Source organism: Aethalodelphis obliquidens, unplaced genomic scaffold (genome assembly GCF_003676395.1).
Source record: "Aethalodelphis obliquidens isolate GAN/ISIS:26980383/991018 unplaced genomic scaffold, ASM367639v1 scaffold11, whole genome shotgun sequence".
Taxonomy (NCBI): domain Eukaryota; kingdom Metazoa; phylum Chordata; class Mammalia; order Artiodactyla; family Delphinidae; genus Aethalodelphis; species Aethalodelphis obliquidens.
The window spans coordinates 122,593-147,301 of NW_020837955.1; the positions used below are offsets into that span (position 1 = coordinate 122,593).

At 37.1% G+C, this 24,709-nt stretch overlaps 1 protein-coding gene across 5 annotated transcripts in view; it reads right to left on the bottom strand.

Annotated features, from left to right (window-relative positions):
- PARG (poly(ADP-ribose) glycohydrolase) overlaps nucleotides 1-24,709 on the bottom strand; it is a 113,568-nt gene that overhangs the window by 86,479 nt on the left and 2,380 nt on the right. For all 5 annotated transcript variants that reach the window (XM_027111809.1, XM_027111811.1, XM_027111806.1 and 2 more), the window contains exons 2-7: nucleotides 20,447-20,513; nucleotides 18,854-19,834; nucleotides 17,779-17,962; nucleotides 12,161-12,283; nucleotides 11,944-12,027; nucleotides 7,307-7,381 (exon numbers count right to left, since the gene is read on the bottom strand). In XM_027111809.1, the coding sequence (XP_026967610.1) occupies nucleotides 7,307-7,381; nucleotides 11,944-12,027; nucleotides 12,161-12,283; nucleotides 17,779-17,962; nucleotides 18,854-19,834; nucleotides 20,447-20,513 (1,514 nt within the window). The remainder of the gene's footprint in view (nucleotides 1-7,306; nucleotides 7,382-11,943; nucleotides 12,028-12,160; nucleotides 12,284-17,778; nucleotides 17,963-18,853; nucleotides 19,835-20,446; nucleotides 20,514-24,709) is intronic.

Here is a 24,709-nt window from a genome sequence, read left to right on the forward strand (position 1 = left end):
ATCTAGATATAACTATAAAAAATAGAGAGAGAGAGACAAAAACTTAAAGAAAACAATAAGAAATGAGTATTTGGTACAATTGTGAGGACTCCCCCAACCTCCCGTATGTTTACAAAGTAAATAAAAATCAGAAGGTCAAAAATGCAATGACTCCTCTCTCTAGAGAACTGTAAAACTATCATCAGCACCTTGGTAATCACCTCATATTTATGATCTACACTAAACACACCAAAACTTGCTATATATTACTCTTACAGGAATGTTTCTGGGCAAGGTCACTAGATAAAAGGGAAACAAGGTCCTGTCTGAGTAGAGTGATTAAGAAGAGAGGAAAAATCGACTACTTTACCTCATAGCAAGGTGACAGGGGTATTTTAACCAATGGCGTGTTTTACTGCCATCACAAGGTATCAAATGTACCTACCCAAATTAACAACTGTAACTAGTTTAAGGCACGAAAATTACAAAACGCAAACAGACCATCTATATACTATAACTTAAGTGACAAAGATTTTATCAGTTTGGTCAACTTTTCATTGCATCAAAAATTACATCTCTTTAAGAGTGAAAGACATCTAGATACAAAGATATTCTGACATAGCCATAAGGCTTCCATTATTTTATGCCTACCTTTAAACATCATATGGTTCAAAAGCTCAATAAGGTAACCCTGAAATTGACTGGTCCTGCCTCAAGATGCAGAATTAGTATGGATTCTATTAATATGATTATAGAAATTACCCTTCACAGCTAACTTTTTTCAGAAATCAATAAGCTGACCCTAAAATTCACATGAAAGCACAAAAGATCCAAAACTGCCAAAACAAATTAGAAAAAGAACAAAGCTGGAGGACTCATATTTTCCAATTTAAAAGTTATTACAAAGCTACAGTAGTCAAGATTGTGTGGAAGTGGCATAAAGACATATAGAGCAGTGGAATAGAATTGAGAGGCCAGAAATAAACCCTCACATGTATGGTCAATTGGTTTTTGCAGGGTGCCAAGACAATTCAATACGGATAGAAGTCTTTTCCACAAATGGTGCTGGGACAACCTGATATCCATCCACATGAAAAATAATGAAATCAGACCTCTATCTCACATCGTATGTGAAAATTAACACAAAATGGCTATTCACAAGCAAAAAAATAAAATTGACCCCTAATTCACACCATATACAAAAATCAATTCAAAATAAGTCATGAACCTAAAAGTAAGAGCTAAAACCATAAAATTCTTAGAAGAAAACACAGGAGTAAATGTTTGCAACCTTGGATTAGCTTCTTAGATATGACACCAAAAACAGAAAAAATTAATTTAGGCTTCATCAAAATTAAAAACTTCTGTGCTTCGCAAGACACCACCAGACGTAGAGAATGGACTTGAGGACATGGGGAGGGGGAAGGGTAAACTGGGACGAAGTGAGAGAGTGGCAATATATACTACCAAATGTAAAATGGATAGCTAGTGGGAAGCAGCTGCATAGCACAGGGAGATCAGCTGGGTGCTTTGTGACCACCTAGAGGGATGGGATAGGGAGGGTGGGAGGGAGATGCAAGAGGGAGGAGATATGGGGATATATGTATATGTATAGCTGATTCACTTTGTTATAAAGCAGAAACTAACACACAATTGTAAAGCAATTTTACTCCAATAAAGACGTTAAAAAAAATTGTTTTTAATTAAAAAAAAAAGCCATCTGACAGGCAAAGATTTTAAAGCCTGACAATATCAATCAAGCATTGGCCAGGGTGTGAAAAATAAAGTACAACTCACTATCTTGGAGAGTTCTTTGTCGATACCCAGGGAACCTCCAACATGCCTGCCCTACCCTGCAGCCTATCACAAGGGCACAAAGACAGCCATAGGCTGTGTCCATCACAGCACTGCTTATGACAGCAAAACATTAGAAACTCCCCAACATCCAGCAGTACCGGCACAGGAAGGTAAGCTATTCATACAAGGAATCTAATCAGCATTAAAATGAGACAATTCTGTATATATTCAGAATCGTTAGATCCCAACAACATACTGCGGAGTAAAAATAAGGCAAGTTACAGAATATTATGTACACTATGATACCATATTCCATCATTTGAAATGCAGAAAACACTGCTATCTCTTGTTAATGGATATGTAGTTAAAATGTAGAAAAAAAATAACTGCCAAATCAGATGCCACACTTAGGACAATGCTGCCTTCAATGAAGGAGAAAGGGAAAAGAACTTGCAGAGAGAAACAAAGGAGGTTTTAACTATATATACTATTTTTCATTAAAATTTTTGGCAGAAACATATCGTATCATGATGTTTAAATGTATTAACTCTAGAAGGTGAGGGATAAAAATGGCCAGGTGTCAGGCACTGATCTATGCTTTGCATACATTACATCATTTAACCCTCACTACAACTCTGTGAGAGAAATGTACTATTTACCCCCATTTCCCAATGGGGAAACTGATGCGCTGAGAGAATGCCTCAGGTTACCCACCCAGGATCCAAACCCAGGCCATGTGGACCCCTATCTGTGCTCCTAACCACTCTAGAATCCTATCTCTGTGGAATGGATGTGGAGGCACATTGCAAATCTTCCTGATGTTTACGTATGTTCAAACAATGTAATTACAGAAGAAGAGGGAGAAGTGCTACAAGAAAGAGATTTCCAAAGCCCCTGTGTGATGGTTCATTTTGTTTCAACCTGGCTGGGCCCCAGTGGCCAGATATTTGATGAGACATTATCCTGGATGTTTCTGTGAGGATGTTTTACATTTAAATCAATAGATGAGATTTACATTTAAATCAACGGACTCTTAGTAAGGCAGACTGCCCTCCATAAGGTGGATGGGCCTCCAATCAGTTGAAGGCCTGGACAGAACGAAAGGCTGACCTACCTCAGCAAGAGAGAATTCTGCCAGCAGGCTGCCTTTGGACATCATCTGCAACACCAGCTCATCCCTGGGTCTCCAGTCTGCCAGCCCACCCTGCAGATTTTAGACTTGCCAGCCCCCATAATTGTGTGAACCAATTCCTCCTTAAAATCTTCCTCTCTCTCTCCCCCACATATATATATAGATGATAGATATATAGATATAGATACATAGATGTATCTCTCTCCCATTGGTGCTGTTTCCCTGACTAATACACCTTCCCTCCAGCTCTTGCCCTACGGCGACTGCTGATGGACAGATGGAACAAGGCCTGTCTGGGTTGCTCCTGTTCCCTCCTGTTTGGAGTCTTGAGAGAAAGAACCACAAGAAGCCACTAATTATCAGAATATCATACTCCAAGGTAGCTACTGTTAATCCCATTTTATGGGAAGAAAACTGAGGCTCAGAAAAGCTAAAGAACTTCCCAACAGCTCCCATCAGGCAAGGGACAAAGTGCTTTTATGCTCAAATTTCACATCTTTCCCTAAAGTATATGGCAACGGCCAAGACAGTGGGTGTGCCTTGGCTCTGCCAGCAATCAAACACAAATGGGGTAAATGCCAGGGAACCTAAGAGTAATTGAGCAATTGAGCAGACATTGAATTAAGACAATATACAGAAATGTATAATTATGGGGCATAGCTCATGTTATACTATGGAGAAATAGATGATGAGGGCTTCCATGACAGCAAGCAAGAGAAATATTGGAATACAAGGTCCTGTCTGATCTAAGAAAACCCTAAATAAATGAAGACCCATACCATCCTTATGGAGAGGAACATACAGTATTATGTAGATGTAAAATCTTTTCCAATTTATCTGCATATTTAATGCAATTCTACTCAAGAGTCCAACAGGATTTTTATGGACACCAACAGGCTGATTCTAAAATTTACGTGAAAGAATAAAGAATAGCCAGTACACTTGTGAGAAAGAAGACTGATGAGAGGCTCGTTTTACTAGATATCAAGAATTATTATGAAGCTATAGCCATTAAGACATTGTGGCACTACTGCAGTAATAGACAAATTAACCAGAAGAGAATACAAAGCCCTGAAACAGATTGTTGTTTCAGGTGATTGTTTGGGGGTAGCCAAAGCACAAGTAATTTTTATTGTCTTACTTCTTATATTTTTACAACATACCTACAATTCAGATATGTTAATGACAGAAAGAACTTTTTCTTGAAAAGAGGCAAAACAAACTGTTTACAGAGGTAAGAAAGTAACAACATATTTGATTATCATTCCAGAATTTTAAAAGTGATTTCAGATACATTAGTTAGCTAGCTAGATCTTTAAAACATGTCATCAAGATGCATAAAGTGGTTATTTTGTCAATTTCACAAATGAGGAAACTAACGCTGAGGTCATGTGGCTTACCTAAAGTTACAAACCTTTGAGACTAAGAAACAAAATACTCATTTCTAATTCTATGCTCTTTTTTCCGCCAGCAGTTCTCAAGGCATGGTCTCTGAACCAACAGCAGCACCACCTAGGAAACTATTAGAAATGCAAACTCTCAGGTCTCATCCCAGACCCACTGAATCAGAAAACTTGGAGAGGATGGTAGGCAGCTACCTTTTGTTTTTGTTTTTGTTTTTTTTGCCGTACGCAGGCCTGTCACTGTCGTGGCCTCTCCCGTTACGGAGCACAGGCTCCGGATGCGCAGGCTCAGCGGCCATGGCTCACGGGCCTAGCTGCTCCGCGGCATGTGGGATCTTCCCAGACCGGGGCACGAACCTGTGTCCCCTGCATCGGCAGGTGGACTCTTAACCACTGCGCCACCAGGGAAGCCCGGCAGCTACCTTTTTAATAAGCCCTCCAGGATTCAGATACACAATAAATCTGAGAGCCACTGCTTATATCATGCTGCCTCACGGATACTTTGTGAAACAATCAAAACACTACTGGAAAAAAGAGAGTGGTGGTGTTAACACTGTCAATTTCATTTTCACATTTTCAGGTTCTTCCTTATTTGTAACTCAAAAATAAGGGTTCACAATAATCTTAATGTTTGATTCCTGACCATGTAATTAAGCAACCACTTTCTTCTGGATTACCACCAGCAATCCTAGAGGACAGACTGATCTTCAGTAATGTCACAGGAAATGAAGTAACAAGAACACTGGAACATCACTAGCTAAAAATGCTCAGAGAAGGAAGAGTCTAATTTAGATGTGTTGTGTGTGTGGGCAGGGAGTGGGAGAAGGAATCAGAAACATCAGTTTTTATTAACTCAAACCGTTACTTCTAGATAATATTCTCATGACCTTGGTAACCATGAAAACCAATATGACTGCCTGATCTCCTGTTGAAATCCAGTCCATAACTACTTACAGAGCACACACGATAAATAAGACATTGTATAGATGCTACACGAAACACAAAGCTAAGAAAGATACAGTCTCTGCCCCAAGAAACTTTTGACATACCAGTGGATGTCAACATTTCATCTAGAATAAAGCAAAGCAAAGACAGGGAGTGCCACAAGATAAATTTTAAAATTTGTCATGGAAATTCAAAGAACGGTGACATCTCATTTTGGAGGGAGTAGATAGGAAGATGTTAGTCTTGGGAGACAGAACTTCAATACAGAAAAGTGGACGAAGCGGGCATATCAGTCTCTAATTACAGAGAAAATGAGCAGCAAGTAGGAGGTGAAGGTGTGTGCAGAGGGACATCAGACTGTGATCGCAGGCAATAGTGGAAAGAACACTGATTGGGTTACACCGTCCTACCAGGGACAAACTATGTCACTTTGGCCAAGAAAGTTCATTTCTAAATCATAACTACTCATTTACGACAGGAATAATAATTATTGTCTTATTTATCTCACAGTTATTTATCTGAAAAAAAGACCAGAGAGGGAAAGGCCACAATTAAAAACAACATAGGACATGTTTAAAGTTCAATAATTATTCTCTATTAGATAAGTTAAAGTTGTGTAATATTGAAAATATTTCAATTCAAAATGTTTCCATTTCAAAAATTACTTTCAGTTTCTAGTATTAGTAAATGAAGCATATATAACATGGATAATTAAACTGTGGGCAGAAAAAGCAAATTATAAAAAAACTTTTAAACAGATTCTATATGAAAGTATCTCTTTGGGAAGGCTTACTTACCTAGCAAAAGTATACTGGCAGTTTCTTCTAAAACTAAAAATACACTTATCAAACAATTCAACAATCGCACTCTTGGGGATTTACCCCAGAGAAATAAAAACTTATGTTTATGCAAAAAACTGTATACGAAAGTTCACAGCAGCTTTAGTTCTAACAGCTAAAAACTAGAAACAACTCAAATGTCCTGAAATGCATTTACAGTTAAATTATGATACATCAATCTCACAGAACACTACTCTGCAATAAAAAGGAACCAAAAGGCAATGTGAAAAGGTTACAAACTATAACCTTTCTGAAGTAACAAAATTATGCACAGGGACAACAGATTAGTGGTTGCCAGAAGTTAGGAAGGAGTTGGTGTGGCTATAATGGGCAGCACCAGTGAGCACTGTGGTGATGGAACAGTTCTGTATCTTGACTGTGGTGGTGGTTACATGAAGATACAGTTACATAACTACACACACAAATGAGTACAGGTATAACTGGTAAAATCTAAATAAGGTCTCGTGTCAGTTTTCTAGTTTTGATATTGTATTATACTTATTTAAGCAATCAACATTTGGGAAGATAGGATGAAGTGTGCATGGGACCTTCCCTGTACATTTCTTTACAATTTCTTGTGAATCTATCATTGTATCAAAATAAAATGTTTTTTTTAAAATGGTATACTGCCAGTTTTTCAAAATGGATGATACCTATTCTTCTAACAGTACTATCAAAGTGGTATTCTTACCCATTGCTGATAGCATACTAAACTGCTACAGTCCCCTGAGGAAAAATGATTTTACAGCATAAATCCAGGGCTATAAAAGTTTTGTGCCTTTTGACCTAGCCACCTAACTTCTGGGAATCACCTAAAGAAACAATATTAAATTTGGGAAAACATATACATGTATTTATTCACATACATATATAAAGATGTTACTACAGTATAATTGAGAAGGGAGTAAAACTTATGCAACCTAGATGTCTGAGAATATGGGAATCATTAAATTATCGAAATCTAGACATGAAATACTATGCAGCCATTTTATACTACTGAAAATGGTACAACAATACAACAGAAAATGCATATCATGAGAGACTAAAGCAAAATTCAAAATTAGCTGCATATAAAATAGCAGGAAATATTTCTCACAAAAATAAAAGATGATAATGGTGTTAGTGTGACAGAATTATGCATATTTTTCTCAAACTTTTCCATTAGAGTTGTCATATTAGTTTCATAGTTTAAGAAATAAGCATACTTCTACCTTATCCCAGAAATCAACCAAAGCTGTAAAGTCCCATTTCTTAGAATATGCCACATTGTATTTCAGAATAGCATCCTAGGGAAAAAGCATAAACAAAATGTCATGATATAGTAAAGTGAATTGTCTATGAACAGCCTGTCTCCTTTATGAACTATTTCCAGTATACTTCTTAATGTTGGGCAAGCTTCTCCTACCATTAGCTACTCCACGTCAGTAACTATGAACAAAAAGAGCGCATACTAATTTATTATTCACTTAAGAAAAATGAGATTAGAAAGCTCAAGTAACAGGGGGAAAAACATAATTACTCTAAAACATGCTCTCTAATCAGAGGCGATATAATTCACGTGGACAAAAATTGGATCTTAGGGATAAAAAAAGTAAATATTATAGTGACTTTTGGTCTTCAACAGAGTCACACTACATGTACAGATACACTGCGCATCAGCATTAAGATTTCATTAGGAGAGTAAATTAGGAAAAAAATATCTAAAAAGGCTCCCTGGGAAAGAGAGCAATAATGAAAAAAAGACTGAGAAACATTAGCTTAAAGCCTAAAATAGTCTTTTCTCCTTTACTATTAGCTATTTTTATAAGCTACATAAAAATGGTTATCTTTCCCCATTAGTCCATGTAAATTACGTATTTTTGTAAAAAGTTAGACTATTGCGCCATCTGCTGGTGTAATTTTCAACTGTCTGAACAGGCAGTACTTCCCAGTTACCAGAGTGGGGTAGGCATATGACAACCATTAATTATGCAAAAAGAACAATTATTTACAATTATATTTTATCTCAACCTTTAAAATTTCTATTTTGATTATCTTTTATAATATATATTAAATTACTAAAGTAATAAATACATAGAATTTATAAAAAGACATTTATGACTGTAACACACCCCAATTTTTTTACTGAAGGCATATTAAGTCTGAAAGACACTGTGTTAGATTATTACTATAAACCTTCCAAATTTCCTCAGAATTGATGAAGTTTTTAAAAATTAACACTCTGCCAAAGAGCTTCCTGAAAAATACTTCATGCCACATAAATTATTACCAAGCAGCTAGGTTAAATAATGAGCCAACAAAATGTCTTTTATCTATTTGGAATAAGAAGATACCCAAGTTTTGGGGCTTCCCTGGTGGCGCAGTGGTTGAGAATCCGCCTGCCAATGCAGGGGACACGGGTTCAAGCCCTGGTCTGGGAAGATCCCACATGCCGCAGAGCAACTAAGCCCATGCACCACAACTACTAAGCCTGCGCTCTAGGGCCTGCGAGCCACAACTACTGAGCCCACGTGCCACAACTACTGAAGCCCGCGCACCTAGAGCCTGTGCTCTGCAACATGAGAAGCCACCGCAATGAGAAGCCCACGCACCGCAAGAAAGAATAGCCCCCACTCGCCGCAACTAGAGAAAGCCCGCGTGCAGCAGCGAAGACCCAACGCAGCCAAAAATAAATAAATTTATTTAAAAAAATAGCAATGTCTATCAACGGGTGAATGGACAAACAATGCTTATACTGGAAAAAGCTACTGATACATTCAACAACACGGATGAATCTCAAAGATCTTCACCTAAGTGCAAGAAGCCAGACACACTAGCATACATAATACATGATACCATTCATATAAAATGTAAACCGATCTATAGTTTAAAAAAAAAGGAAAAAGAAGAAGCAGATCAATAGTTGCCTGGGGCCAGTACAGAAAGAGGAAACTGACCACAAATGAGTAAGAAGAATCCTTGCAGGGTGACAGGAATGTTCTGTATCTTTACTGTAGTGGGGGCTTCAAGTGTATATGCAAATGTCAAACCTCATCAAATTACATTCTTTAAAAGGATGTACTTTCTTATATGTAAGTTATTCCTCAAAGTTGGTAGGGAAAAACATTCTAAATAGCATTTATGCTGTAATTCTTTAATGGAGTTGTGTAATTAGCATTAACTCCTAACTAATATTTACTTTTACTTCAGTCTTCAAGTCTTAGAAGTAGTCCACCATGAGATCTCCTATCACCAGAAAAGCTGGATGCTACTCTATACAGTATTCTTAGCTGAGTAACTTTTTTTCAGTTCATAATTCATAATAAGCACAATGAGTTAAAGCAGAAAGAAGTCCATTCTTTACAAACTACCAGACACATTATTCATAGAAATATTACAGTGTAGATCAACTTTTGAGGACACTGTTCCTTTTTTACATTTTTAACATCTCTAATCCCTCTTAATTCAACATCAAATGGCATAAAAACAGCAAAAATATTATTATATTCGATAAGAGGGATTTAACGTTTCCCCATCCCTCTCATAGTGTTCTTTCAGCAAAGGAAACAATTACCATAAACAGAAGAAAATCTCGGTGGATTACTGTTCTATTGAACCTACCATAAAATAAACAAGAAAGGGAAATTCAGATTAAAGCAATTACCCCTTCCTAAGGTAATCATGGCGCACTAAGGAATTGCTAACAGAGGCAAGCAGCAATGTAATTTAGAACACTATGATTATTCTGCATTTGTGTTTAAAGAAAAAATATGTAAATTCTTAAATAATCCTGTTTGTAAGGCCATAAAGGTCCTAAGTCAGTGTTTTTCAAATGGAGTCTGGATAGTATTCTTGATTGGCCTGCTTGTGTTTATGAGTATATAATTGTGGTTTGGGAATGAATACAAAGGCCAAAAAACAACACACTGTAGAAATGAAAGATGGTGCTTCAAATACATAAAAATGGTGGAGAGAGTGAGCGATCCTAAGATGCACTACAGTATAGAAATGCCAAAGTCATAAAAACCTGGACCAAAGTGGTCACCATCATACTTATTCACAAGCTGATGTTCTGCATACGGATCCCATCTTTGCCTCTACCAACATCCACCAACTGTTTGTGATTGGTTAAAAAAAAAAAAAAGTAGTAAATACAAAACAAAGAATGTTTTCTTTATACAGTATTTTTTTTAAGTTTCTCAGCATACTATTTCAAGGCTCAGATCAGTGTTTAAAAATCTGTGCAAAAAGGAAATGCTGATCACAAATTGTTTTGACTGTGATAATGAACACAACTCAAATCACGGGTCATAATGCTTAAAATGGAAAAACATCAAATTGATATAGCTGGATACTATGAAGAGTTTATATTTAGCTTTACGTTTGTACATATGTAATTAAAATATTAACAATAAGTAAAGTCTGGGAGACCCTGAGAATTCCTCCCATTTAAAAGAAGTAATTACAAGATTGAGAAACACTGTCACTAAGAAATAAAATTTTCAAAATATATTATAGTACAACTTATCACTATTTTTCATGTTAAGGAAAAAAAGAGCTAAGGAAAAAAAAAAGGAGCTACAGGAAAGGTATAGAAAGTTTAAGAATAACTTGTAAGTACGTAGCAAGGAAGAGCCAAATCTGACTACCTGTTTCTTTTACTTTAACCTTTGCTTTCCAGCTGCTTTTGTTCACTAAAAGGATACTGTCTATCCATAATGGCTGGCTCAGGGAACCATGCCCCTCTGCCTGAATGTCAAACCAAAGTGCCTTTGTTCAGGGAAGCATCCTGACCCTGTCCACCTGTGAATGTCTGCCAGAAAGAAGAAATTAACACATCTCCTCCCCAAGGCCAGCCATTCCAGGGGATATTTGCAAAACTTATGGCCTTTTTACTTTACTTCCTCATCTCCTCCCCTTCACTGTTCTATAAAAGAAACTGACATCCAAACCCCCATAAGATGGTTTTTTTGGAGACGTTAGTCTGCCATCTTCTTGGTCTGCCCGCTTTCTGAATAATTACGAATAAAGTTATATTCCTTGCCTCAACACCTATCTCCTGATTTATTTGCCTGTCATAAGGCGAGAAGAGTGAGCTTGGACTCGTTAACAATAAATAAATGAAAAAAACAGTATTAAACCTGAGAAACTGTATACAACAAATTAAGTCTCTCAAATAAAATGAAACCCATTTTCACAGAAGTATAAAAAAATCTGTTTATAGTTACAAAAACTTTAAAAGTTTATATAAGGCTATAGTGCCAAAAATAAACATATACTCTCACTCATATTTTAAATATTAGAAAAATCTAATGGTTGCCCTTACAATCTTGAACGAAATATTTTTTAAAGCAAAAATTGAATTATTGCCAAAATATAAGATTAATAGATTATGAAACTGCTAGAAGCTATATTAAGAGCAATAAAAAGTAGAATGCTTAATGTATACTTTAATCATTAGGAAACTCAGCTTCCCTTCGGGCAAACAATGGTGAAGTCATAATTCTTCCCTCATTTACTTTTAAAGACATTTCAGAAGTATGATAATTCCAAAACAAAATAAAAGAGAAGCCAGGACCAAAGGAAACTGGATGGGCAATCAAGAAACAGAAGTCTTATTCCTGGTTCTCCAAATTATTCTGTGTGGCTCCAGGCAAGTAATTTACAACTCTCAATTCTACTCATTTCCTAGTGATGGAGTGTAAACCAAGAATGTCTCTACAGAGAGTTCCTCAGGAAGCAAGCACTTACCATATAAATAATGCTGTTACCTGAGTCTATTAAAGACCAAAAAATGTCTCTGAGGGAGGACACCAGGGCCCACCTCTAAGAACTACATGTAAGAGACAAGAATAGCAAAAGAACACACCTTCAGGTTTTGGGGTCGACTGAATTTGTTGAGAAGTGCAGTCTGAATGAGCTCCCACCGGCTCCCTGCAGTTCGCTCACCATTCTTTAAGGAAAAGAAAAACATGAGGAAACTATTCCAAGTTCCTTTACATGGTAGAATCAGAAGTCAAACAGCAAGTATTAAAATACCTTTCAGAGACTAAAAGAACATCAGTTCTGTTCAGTTTTGTTCTTACCTCATCTTCCACCGGGTACAAGTTTTGTTCTGAACAAGGCATCTTAACATGCTTGTTGTCCCACAAATCTTTAAAATGTGTTGGGAAAGGTTTAGGAACTTCTCCTGCTCGCAGAAGATCTACCTGAAATATAAGAAAACTGTAAGTGCATAAAAACTAGGCATATCTCTTGTACAAAATAATCCAAAGAAAGCAGCCAAAGCAAATGTTATAAAATACAGACCAGCTCCTAGGCAAGAAATCTCATGTCTTTTTCAGTTGTTCCCACTCCTTACCTCCAGTTAATCAGTTTCCAAGTCACCATGTCCTTGGCATTCTATCTTCATCCCATCCAGCCCCCACGGCCACCCCCGGTCCTCATTATTCATTGCCTGAATTTCTGGTAACAGCTTTCTATCCCTCTCCCTAACTCCAACTACTCCCAGACACATTCATCCCCCATAAAACCCTTATCCCCACTTGGGAATAACAGTATGTTTCTAAAATATCCCCAAGCTTCTAATCCTATAATGGCTCCCCTCTGCCTATACTTTGATTCTAATGATTCCAGTTTTTAACATTCTCTCTTACTGCAAACACTATCTGGGTAAACATCTATTCTGACCTTCAAGACTCAGCTCAATCTTCATTTCCTCTAAGAAGTCTTTAAAAACTTTCTAATAGGCAGTAAGTGTATTCTCTCTTGTTTTACTAGATCATGATCATACTAGAGCACACTTTTTTCCCTTCCCCCACTAGACTCTAAACTTCTTGAGAATAGTAATTATATTAACTTTGTATTTTGAATATTTACAACAGAGCCTGACATGTGTGTTTCTAATAGGTATAAGTGTTTACATACATACAGTTGACCCTTGAACAACACGGGTTTGAACTGCTTGGGTCCACTTATACAATGATCTTTTTCAATGAATACGTACTACAGTACCACACAATCAGCAGTTGACTGAATGTGTGGATGTGGAACGTCGGATACAGAGGGCCAACTGTAAAGTTATACTTGGATTTTGGACTACCCAGAGGGTCGGCACCCCTAACCCTCGAGTTGTTCAAGGGTCAACTGTATATGTAAATGTACACATATATGTATATGCATGTATATGTATGCATATATATACACATGCTACTTATAATAAGCATTAAGTAAATGTCTGAGGAAAAAGATACTTTACAACAAAATAGCTTTACATTTTGCCTAATCTGGACATTTCATATAAATGGAATCATACAAAATGTGACCTTTTGTGCCCGGCCTCCCACTTAGCATAATGTTTTCAAGGTTCATCCATGCTATAGCATAAATCAGAATTTCACTGTAGATCATCAAATAATCACATAAATAAATATAAAATTTCAACTGTAAGATGCTATAAATGAGAGGTTCATAGTGTCATAAGAACCTTTCTAGACAATTTTAACTTATCTGGTAAGCTTAGGGAAGGCTTCGAGGAAGTAGCAGTTGAGCTCAACTCCAAAGGATAAAAAGAAGTAGGAAAAGGCGGAAGAAACAAGAAAAGGGAACAGCCTTGAAAAGGGAAAGCTGCTGTCAAATAGGCAGCTTCATTAAAAGTCTGCAACCCAAGATAAATAAATTTATAGGCCATTTATATAGATAACCATTAAAACCATGAGTGTGTATAAGACTACCCCGAGAGAGACGGAGAAGAGGACCTATGAAAGAGCTTTGGGGAACTCCAACGACGTTTAAGGGCCACATATAGAAAAAAAGCTAAAAGGAACATAAGAAGTGGCTTAAGGAGGTAGGAAGAAAATCACGATTATATGGTGTCAAGGAATCCAAAGGATGAGAATATTCCAAGGAGGAAAGAATAAAGAATGGTCAAAAGTGGCTGAGTCACCAATCATGCCAAAAGTATTTTCACCTCCATATGAGGATCCCAAAAGTGATTCTGTAAAGATGTTCCATGTAATCTGAGGTGACAAAAACAGGTACCAGGAGAGGTTCACACATAGGAGAACATATATATAAGGATATGCTTTGGATGTCTGTCTGTCTAAATGTGTGTGTGCATGTGCATAGTGCATGCACCTACATGTGTTTGCCTTATGTGTGTACATGTTGGTGCGTGAATGTGTGTGTGCGTTTACAGATAATCAAGCACTATTATGTCCATCCATGCAATTTCAGATTGCCTTACATTTCTAACGCTAAATATCAGCTTTACTTTATTACTTCAAATTCTGTAACTATTAATATCTGGCATCTCAGAAATGTAATTAAGGACTGTCTATTTAATAACTAACTATTAATTATACATATATCATATTACCATATTCAGGAAAAAGGATCTAGAAGAAAATACACCAAACTGTTAAACTCTGGGAATAGGACTGAGAGACACTTGGGTTTTCTGAGGTATACACTTTCACATAACAGTTGCTTTTTTTTTTTCCCATTGAGCCTATATTACTTTTGTAATAAAATAAAACTTTTATAAATTCATTGGATATCTAACAATAAATAAACAGTAGTTACAAAGATTAGGTAATGATGGTATAAGATGCTTCAGGTTTTCTTTGTGGGTAGCGGGAGAGAGGAAGCAGGAAAAGTCAAAATATCACTTACTTCCCCCGATCAACCTTTTCTCCAAATCTTCACCATTAACATCTTGTCAGTCATCCAAGTCTTTTCTTAATTTTACACACATTATCAATGCCTCCTTTTCCCTTATCACCCATACTTAAGAATTCACCATGTCCTATCAATATTACCTCAAAACAATGCAACCATTTATTCTTTTTTATTCTCATGGTTATTACCCTGTCTCAGTTATTTCCAAACTTTTTTTAAATTTTTTTCTTATTTTTTTTCAAACTTTTTAAAATAGCAAAACTCTTTTTTCCCTAAGAAATGTGATACAAAATCATTATATTTAAATATAAGCTATTTAAATAAATATAATTTTTACAGTAACTTTACATATTCTAACATCAATAGCAATGAGGTTACTTTAAGGACTATAAAATCTGAAATCAGGAGTTAGAGATGACAGCTAAAGCTTACATCAACCTACTATTTATATCTCTTATCCAGTATTAAGAAAATCCTATTCACACACCAAAACAGTTGCAAATGGTAACCTTTTTTAACTGATATTTTGATGCTTAAGGAAATTCTTCAAACAGCAGTGGCAAGAGAACCTTGATTCTATGATCTGCGTAAAAATGAGTTCTCCTGGTAAAATCTGCTGGTTAAAATATGGTATTAAGCATTTTAAAATTTGAGCGCATTTGTTAGTTCTTTTACTACAGGTTTTTCATAGCTAAAAGTATAATTTAGAAAAGAAACGAGAGTCAATTTCAAAAGAACCCCTGAACAACTTCCATGCAGCACAATTTGATAATTATTGTTTCTTTACTTTTCATCTCTTATCTGAGCTCTTACATTACCTTCCCCTGTTTCCAATGTATCCTCACTTCAGTTTTCCTTACTTATACCTGTCTGATCAATCTTGCTATACATACAGTACAACTATTGTCTACACAGACATTTTAATGAGTTCCAATTCCTACAGACTCAAGTCCAGTTCCTGGCACCTGAAGCCCTCTACAATATGGACCCAATCCACTTTTCAAGTCTTCTCTTCCACCATTTCCCATCCAAATTCTCAGTTCTAGCAAATCAATTGTTTTTCGTTTCTAAAACAAATGGTTTTTAACCACACAGCCTTTTCCTATACAGATTATGTATCTGTCTGGAATTCCCTTGCCTCGCTAAATTAACTCCACCTCAGAAATTTCTGCTCATCTTTAGGAGCTCAGTCCAACCCCACCACCCTGCTCAATGTTGCTGCTACCTAACTATGTTAATAAATTCTATACTTCAAAATATTTAATCACATGTAGACTAAGTTGTACAAGAAAAGGGATTTTTTTTAAGTAGCCCCTGTGAAATCTAATACAGCATCTGACTAATAAATGGGATAAATATTTAATCCTCTATGGGTTTTTTTTTGTTTTTTGTTTCGGCCACGCCACACAGCTTGTAGGATCTTAGTTCCCTGACCAGGGATAAAACCCAGGCCCATAGCGGTGAAAGTGCTGAGTCCTAACCATCCTAACCACTGGACCACCAGAGAATTCCCAAGAGATGAATATTTAAAACTATTCTATGAGTGGTAGAAATCTTCTAAAATTGGATTATGGTTATGGTTGCCTAAGTCAGTAAATTAACTAAATATGGGCTTCCCTGGTGGCACAGTGGTTAAGAATCCGCCTGCCAATGCAGGAGGGACAGGGGTTCGAGCCCTGGTCTGGGAAGATCCCACGTGCCACGGAGCAACTAAACCCGTGCACCAAAACTACTGAGCCTGAGCTCTAGAGCCCACGAGCCACAACTACTGAGCCCCTGTGCCACAACTCCTAGAGCCCGCGCACCTAGAGCCCGTGCTCCACAACAAGAGAAGCCACTGCAATGAGAAGCCTGAGCACCACAACAAATAGTAGCCCCCGCTCACTGCAACTAGAGAAAGCCTGCGCAAAGCAACAAAGACCCAATGCAGCCAAAAATAAATAAATAAAAATTTTTAAAAAATTAACTAAATATCACTGAATTGAGTACTTAAAATGGGTTAATTTTATGTACCTCAATAAAGTTGTTGTTGTTGTTGTTGTTTTAAAAAAAAGAACGCATGGACAGTGTGAAAGAGGCTACCACGGGTTAGTTAGGTATGGAAAGTTATTGTTTAGTAGGCAGAGTTTCTGTGTGGGAAGATGAAAAATTTCTGGAAATGAATAGTGGTAATGGTTGCACAACACTGTGAATGGACTGAATGCCAATGAAATGTACACTTAAAAATGGTTAAGGGGCTTCCGTGGTGGCGCAGTGGTTGAGAATCTGCCTGCCAATGCAGGGGACACGGGTTCGAGCCCTGGTCTGGGAAGATCCCACATGCCGCGGAGCAACTAAGCCCGTGCGCCACAACTACTGAGCCTGCGCGTCTGGAGTCTGTGCTCCACAACAAGAGAGGCCGCGATAGTGAGAGGCCCGTGCACCGCAATGAAGAGTAGCTCCCGCTCGCCACAACTAGAGAAAGCCCTTGCACAGCAACGAAGACCCAACACAACCAAAAATAAATAAATTAATTTAAAAAAAAAAAAAAAAAAAAAAAATGGTTAAGATGGTATATGTATAACCATAATTTTTTTAAATAAGGTTTTAAAAATGTTGAGTTTGAGATACCTGTGGGACAGTGAGGGAGATGTCTAGAAGAATCTAAAGCTCAGAAAAGAGGGTAAAACTGAAGAATGATTTGAGGATATTGAACCACATACAACTTTGAATTTTAGTACCTAACATGTAGTGGGTACTCAATAAATATTGTCAATTGAATTTTTTTTTAATCCAATAAATTTTCTTAAAAATACAGAAAAATTCAATTTTCTCACCAGCTAACAATGATTCCTCTTATGGATTTGTTAAGTACCGTGTTAAGTAAGCTATTGTTATATTTCTCCATCCTGTAGAATTCTCAGTACTTTATATATGCAGAAAAGAGAAGCACTTTTATGCTTTGGTCTGTTTTTCACATTTATAAGTATCAGAATAAATTAAGACTTAGCATCTTCTCTCTTTATAGGTAAGAGGTAACACCTACCCGAATAGTCACTGTGTGATTGGCAGATGGTCTCAAGGGAGGCAGCCGGACCCCACACCTTGGCATTCTTCTCATCTCCTCAATAGGAGTTCCAAGCCATTTCTTATCTGGAGAAAGGTGAGGTGGAATGTATTTAGGGATCTTCCTTTCTGTTCTTTGATGTTTGATTTCACATTGTTCTTTTCTAAGATCAAAACAAATGTAATCAGTCACAAACCACTTACCGTTTAAATTTACTTAGATACACAAGTGAAAAAACTTACCCAGAACGTTATTGTTTAAAATGTGCCAAACTTGCTCTTTCTCCTTGGTATTTAGAAAAAAAACAAAACAAAACAACAAAAATACCTTATAAGGTTTACAGTAAAACCCGAGAGCTTATTTTCAATAGTCTGTGGAAGGAATTTCCAAACACACGTAAACCACCTTCTGAAAAAAGGGAACGTGTAAAAATATATACACTGCCAAATGAGTCATGATTCACAGTATCAGCTACTTCTCAGGACTCTAGACAGTAATTTGCAATGAAGTGAACTTACTATGGCACGCTTGCCATAAAGATCACAAGAATTACAGAGTAGGCTTTAAGATATCATATGGGATAATTGCATAAATAAAATTTTTACATTTACATTTTTTTTGTAATCAGACCGGGATTTAAATCCCAGCTTTACTACCCACAAGTTACATAATTTCAGTGAATTCTCTAACCCAAATCTCAATTTTCTCATTTGTGAAGTGAGTACAATAACACCTGCCTGCCTGTTACAGCATTAGAGAAGGTGCATGTACAATGGCCTAAGAAAACAGCAGTTACTATCATATTTATGTTCTAATAATTCCCATAAATCTCAGAAGGAAGTTCATGAAACTAAAGTCTGATTATTTATTTACTTCTTGTTTTCTGTTTCTGGGACTTTTAGAATTTAACATTTTGAACCTAGGTTTAAATTTAGCATAAATAGTTAACAAGAAAGACAATTATTTCTTTGCTTCAGTGTAAACCATAACTTTGTTAAACCCCCTTTGTTAAACATGTTACACTACTGAAGATACTCTTGATGGCAAAAATTACCTTTTGTCCTCTGCTTTCGGCATTCTCATGAAATGATCTGTGATTTTAGAATCCTTTTTCCCATGTTGCTTAGAATTTCTGCCCTCTACATTCAGGCTAGAAGTACTTCCAGGTAGTTTGACATTTAAATCATTCATTCCAGCGCGACTCTCTCCTTCAAATTGGAAATGTAATCGAATCTCACCTCCCTTAGCAGAGGACCGTTTCCTCAATTCAGTGTCAGCTTCTCTTACTTGGAACCTTGAAGGTTTATTTGCTGTTTGGGCGGAACTATCTTCCTGTTCATCAAAACCTGGACTTGTCTCTTCATCTGCTTCTGAGTCCTGACAACTATTTTTGGAATTATCTACATCCATTGGTGACTCGGGTTCACTTTCTTTCTCAAATGCAGGAGAATTTCCTAGGCTACTTTCTTGTCTACTCAATTTGTTGGCATTTTTCAGTCCAGTACCAACATCCTCAGAGCCGATATCTGACAAGGGGCTCTCTGGCACCACGTCTGTCTCTTCCTGCTGACACCCTGCACAGTCTTCGGCGGGATGGCAAGTCTTGCTGCACTTCTGGTGGCTTCTGGCTTCTACACCCTGTTCATCTTCTGTTGTCTGTTTTGCATTTGCAAGCTTTATAGGTGTCAAAAATTGTTGATTATCTCTACTCTCCTCACTATTTGTGTCGCTGTGATCATCATTTTGGGGTGACTGATCAATGTTAGCATTACTGAACTGCTCTGGTACCAGAGTTACTATTGGAGGTTCACTTTCCAAAAGTCGCTCTGAATGTTTCCCTTCCTTTTGCCACTTACAGATAGCTGCAGTCTGATGCTGGTTCAAATACTGTGTACTTTTTTCAACTGGTGATTTATCAAAACCTAGCTGAGAAACGTTTTCTAATTTTTCCATGTTATGTTGATAAAAGTTATCTTTCTGTACAGAACTCATCATGGATTCTTCTCTTGTATTGTTGTTTTCTTTACTATGCAAACTACAAAAGAATAGAAAGAATGATACAACAGAACTTATGATACAACAGAAAGAATTTATGACGCAAAAAAATCACTTACCTGAACACACTCCTACAATGTCACAGCATTAATTAAACTACTTGTGATTACCTGAGCATACAGCATGCTCTTTCATGGGTCCATGTCTTTGCACATATGCCTATAATGCCCTTTCCCCAACTGTGTGCCTGGCAAACACCTGCCACAGTGCAGTGTTAAACTTCACTCACCTCCTGTGCAGTCTTTCCTGTAAAAGTAAAGCTGATTGTCTGTTTTATATGCTAACCACCACTGTACCTTGTTTAAATCTTTACTGTTGCATTGATCACACCACGTAATCATCACGTATTTTGGTGTCTGTCAGCATCACTACACTATTAAGTATCTTAAAGACAGAGACTATTCCTCTTTCATCTCTGTATCTCAAGTATATTGGACCATCCCTGGCACATAGGAGACTCTAAAAAATTATTATTAAATGAAATGTAGATAAAGAAAAATGAGAAAGTAAAAAGAAGAGAAAACAGCATGAACCACAATAAAACATCCATATATCATGTTATTCATCTCTCTATATAGGCATGGCTCTTTACCTTTCTGATTCAGCTGTCTTGAGTCCTTTCGTGTCCATCCAACTGGTAATAGTCTTCTGTTTGAAAACTGTAAAAAAAAAAAAAATTAATGTATGTGCATGCATACCTTCAAAGAGAAAATACCTATAGCAGCATATATGCATGTAAGGCATTATGACAGGTTCTGTGGATTAAACAACGATTAATCACTCCTTCCCCACTCAGGCAATGGGAGATAATACATTTGGCATAGAAGAGAAAGTGACCAGACCCTAAAAGAATTGGTATGGCCTAATGGATGAGAGTACATGCTCTGAAATCAGATTACCTAGATCCAAATCCTGGCTCGCCTACTGGATTCCTGTATGACTTTGTGAAGAGCCATTTCTCTGTGTCTCTGATTCCTTATTAGTAAACATGCAAATTAATAGTATCTCTCCTGGGGTTATTGTGAGGTTTAAATTAAATAATAACCATTGAAAAGCGTTTAGGGCACTATCTGATATATGTTCAGTAATATTAGTTCTTAATTATCATTAGTATCAAAAGAGATGCTGAGGGAGTTCCCTGGTGGTCTAGTGATTAGGATTTGGTGTTTTCACTGCCATGGCCCAGGTTTAATCCCTGGTCGGGGAACTGAGACCCTGCAAGCTGTGCGGCACGGCCAAAATAATAATAATAATAAATTTAAAAATAAAATAAATTAAAAAGATCCTGATAAGAAATTAAGATATTTCTGAGGAAAAGACTACTTTAGGGAACTGAAGTAAATGGGATCATCTGATAAGTAGTGCTTGAGTTGTGTCTTGAAGAATAAACATGTCATCACATAAAGGGAAAATCAGAAGCAACGGAACCAACGGCAGAAAAATATAAAGAAAGCAACAGAAAATATGGCTGAAAAGTCAGCTAGGACCATACCATAGAGATCCCCGAATAATCCACAAAGAGAGGTACAAAAAAGTGTCAAAAGTCACACTCAGAGTTAATGCCAGAGTTCAAATCTAGGAGGCTCCAAGTCAGGCAGGATACATAGCCTGGAGGGCAGATGTGAAGGGGCAAGAAAGGAACAGCCTGTCAGTAGAAGCGAGTGAGGAAGGTATTGGTCTAGGTCAGTGGTTCCCAAACCATCTGAATCATCAGGAGGCTGACAACAAATGGATCCAAGGGCCACACCTAGACCTTCTGAATCAAAATCTATATGTGATGATGGAGGTATGAGGGAAGCTGGAATCTGTATTTTTTTTTCAAAAAATGATTTTGATGATCAGCAAGGTTGAAGAACTACTGGTCAAGATCTAAAAATAGCCCTTGTAAGGACACAATAAAAAGTTGAGAAGTGAGAGTCATTACAGACTTCACAATGATAGGAGAAGTTAAAGGTGACACTAAGCTTTAGTGCTTGAGACTTGAAAGATGATGACAACATTAAACAGAAATGCAGAATATAAAAGAACTGGATTTAGGGGAAAAATATGATTGGGTCAATACTGAACACACTAAATTTGAAATGCCAGAAAGATAACTAGACAGAAATGACCAGCAGACAGTAGCAAAAGTAGAATTGATGGTTCAGTAAGGGACATGTAACATAAATAAATTCAAGCCACAATTTATATAAACATTAGAAATTTAAGCATACTTTCAAAATTTAATGTACTGCATATGGATTACATGTATATAATATTTTAGTATAAGAAAATCTTGAACATTCTCAACCACTGTCTAAATTGCAATGTAAGAATCTAGGTACCTTAGGTCATAAACTCCTCTTATTTACCTATGTCCCCTCAAACACCATAACATGAGATACCATCCCAAATATATGAAAATCAACAATTTATTTACCACTGCATTTGAGTGCCATATAATTTATACTTTCCACAAAATCTTTTATTAGCATTTTTAGAATCATTTCTTTCACAAAAAAATATATATACATTTGATATTTCTTGTTAAACACCACTACTTTCGTGACTTTATTAAGTTACTACTTCTGCGGCAAATCAGGCTTCAGAGAAAAAATTAGATTCAGTCACAAGGGAGTAAGACGATGATCCACTTCGTTCTGAGACTTTTTCTACAGTTCCATCTTCTCTATTTAATTTCCTTATATTAAACACAGCAAGTATAGAAAATCCTCAAAGTACAAATCAGCAATGAGCCAAAAAATTCATTTTTGGGGTCAGTGTAGAATTTAAAATACCTTTTTCCATAAATGTAAAGATTCAATGGTATGCAATGGCTAGGTTCCTATAACACACATGAAGCATGGCACTATGATGACAAGTCTACAGAACCTAAAGAGTGCATGCATCATTTCCTAAAAAACTAGGAAGAGTGTTCCAGTGCAGTTGAAGGAGAGGTCTCCCTCCTGCAGCTCTGATGCTGAGAATGTGTTCTCTCTCTAGCTTCAGGCTTCCTATCATAATCCTGAAGCCTGAGAACAGGGTGAAGGAGGAGAAGCAAGAGGTGAGGAACTGACATTTCCTGCTAATAAAATGGTCTTCAGTCCTTCTGATGGCCCCAGAGAAAGGACAGCCTACTTCTCTTTCCAATACCACTACTTCTGGCTTCAAAAGGTTTCTTTCACAACACATCACAGGACTGTATCAGTTGTACCCCTCTTAATCCTGAAGTAAGCATAAAATGATGTGTCCTGGGTTCTGGGGAATTTCTTTTAACTAGAAGTAATCACAGCAAACAAAAAGGGAGGCAATAGAAGGTGATGAAATATCAATAGATACGAGATCTGGAGTCAAACAAAATCCTGGGCTGAGCTCTTTGCTCAGTCACTTACTAGCATGTACTTCCATTTCTTTAAGCCTTTATTTCTTCACCTGCAAAATGGGGTTAACAATACCTATTTCCAAGGCTTATGTGGATCAATGAGAGAAAATATTGTGCCAGTCTCACAAAGCAGAAACTCAACAAATGTATTCTCTACCAACATTTCACCCAATCTCATTTTTCACTGAGATCAGTAGTTCTCCAACTTTACTCTGACTTCACACCATTTACATAATCTCATAAGTAACCTCACTCAGTAACCAGCAAATTTCAATTAGCAAATCATTCAATTAGGTGCTAGAGATACCGGCAAAAGGCACAAAATGCAGTAAAATTCACCTGCATTTAAAGGAACACCCAGACCTTCACAAAAAGCCTCTTTCCTCCAGCAGCAGCAAGATAAGGCATGGGAAGGAAGGGTGTGGTGAGACCTAAGAGCAATGGACAGTGGGAAAGTTTTGAGGTGAGGAAAGAGGTTTGAAGGTGCTTTTGACAGCACTGAGGCTGAAAGAATGATAAGGGGGATGGGGGACAAGGCAGCTCTAGCCTCCCACCCACCCACCACTGACCTACACTCGGATCATCCCTGGAGCGAGGAGAGAAACTCTAGGTAGTTATAACAGGCAGAAAAGGGGAGCTCCTACAGTAACACAACTGGATAAACCATTCCCCATCAGAGTGTGAATAGCATGCTGAGTTCTGCCTATATGCAGATTTGCAGATTTCAATCAGTATAAGAAATATGCCCAGGAAGATAAATAACACAAAATTTAAAGATACTGAATATCCATTTCCCTATCTCACTTCTCCTAGGATAACTATACACATACATTTTAAATATCAAGTTCCTAAAAGAATTCCAAAATCTCAAACAATAGATTTTGACACAAGTTTAGATTTTGAACATTTTGTTAATTGGTGTCCTGTGCCAGGTATACAGAAAACATTTACACACATGCACAAGTACAGCCCAAGTATTAATTCACTCCCTCTTCTGCGGAAAATCAGGAGATCCAATTAGTGAGGACTGACAGCACCCCCAACTCATTCCTTCTCCTTTACATGCAGATAAAGTTAATAGGACCACAAATTAGCCTGTCACAGAAGTCAGATACAGTACTTGGAGGTCACCCTTAGTTCCCCTCCCCTCCACTCTCCTCCAACAAGTTCTCTGAAATCTACATCCTAAATCTTAAACCCATCCCTTCCTCCCCATCTTCAAAATAGCACCAATATTAAAAGAACAGTTACATCACTCACTGGGCAACTGCATTTGTTTCCTGCAACTGGTCTCCTTGTCTACAGTCTTGACTTTCTCTAACCCAGCATTTCACAAACTACAAATGACCAACATTTTTTAATGAAATAATACAGACAACATGATAATGCAGCACACATAGTAAAGTATTATTTCATGAAACATTTGTTATAAATATGACCTAGTTACAGAGAGAGAGAGAGAGAGAGAGAGAGAGAGAGAGAGAGAGAGAGAGA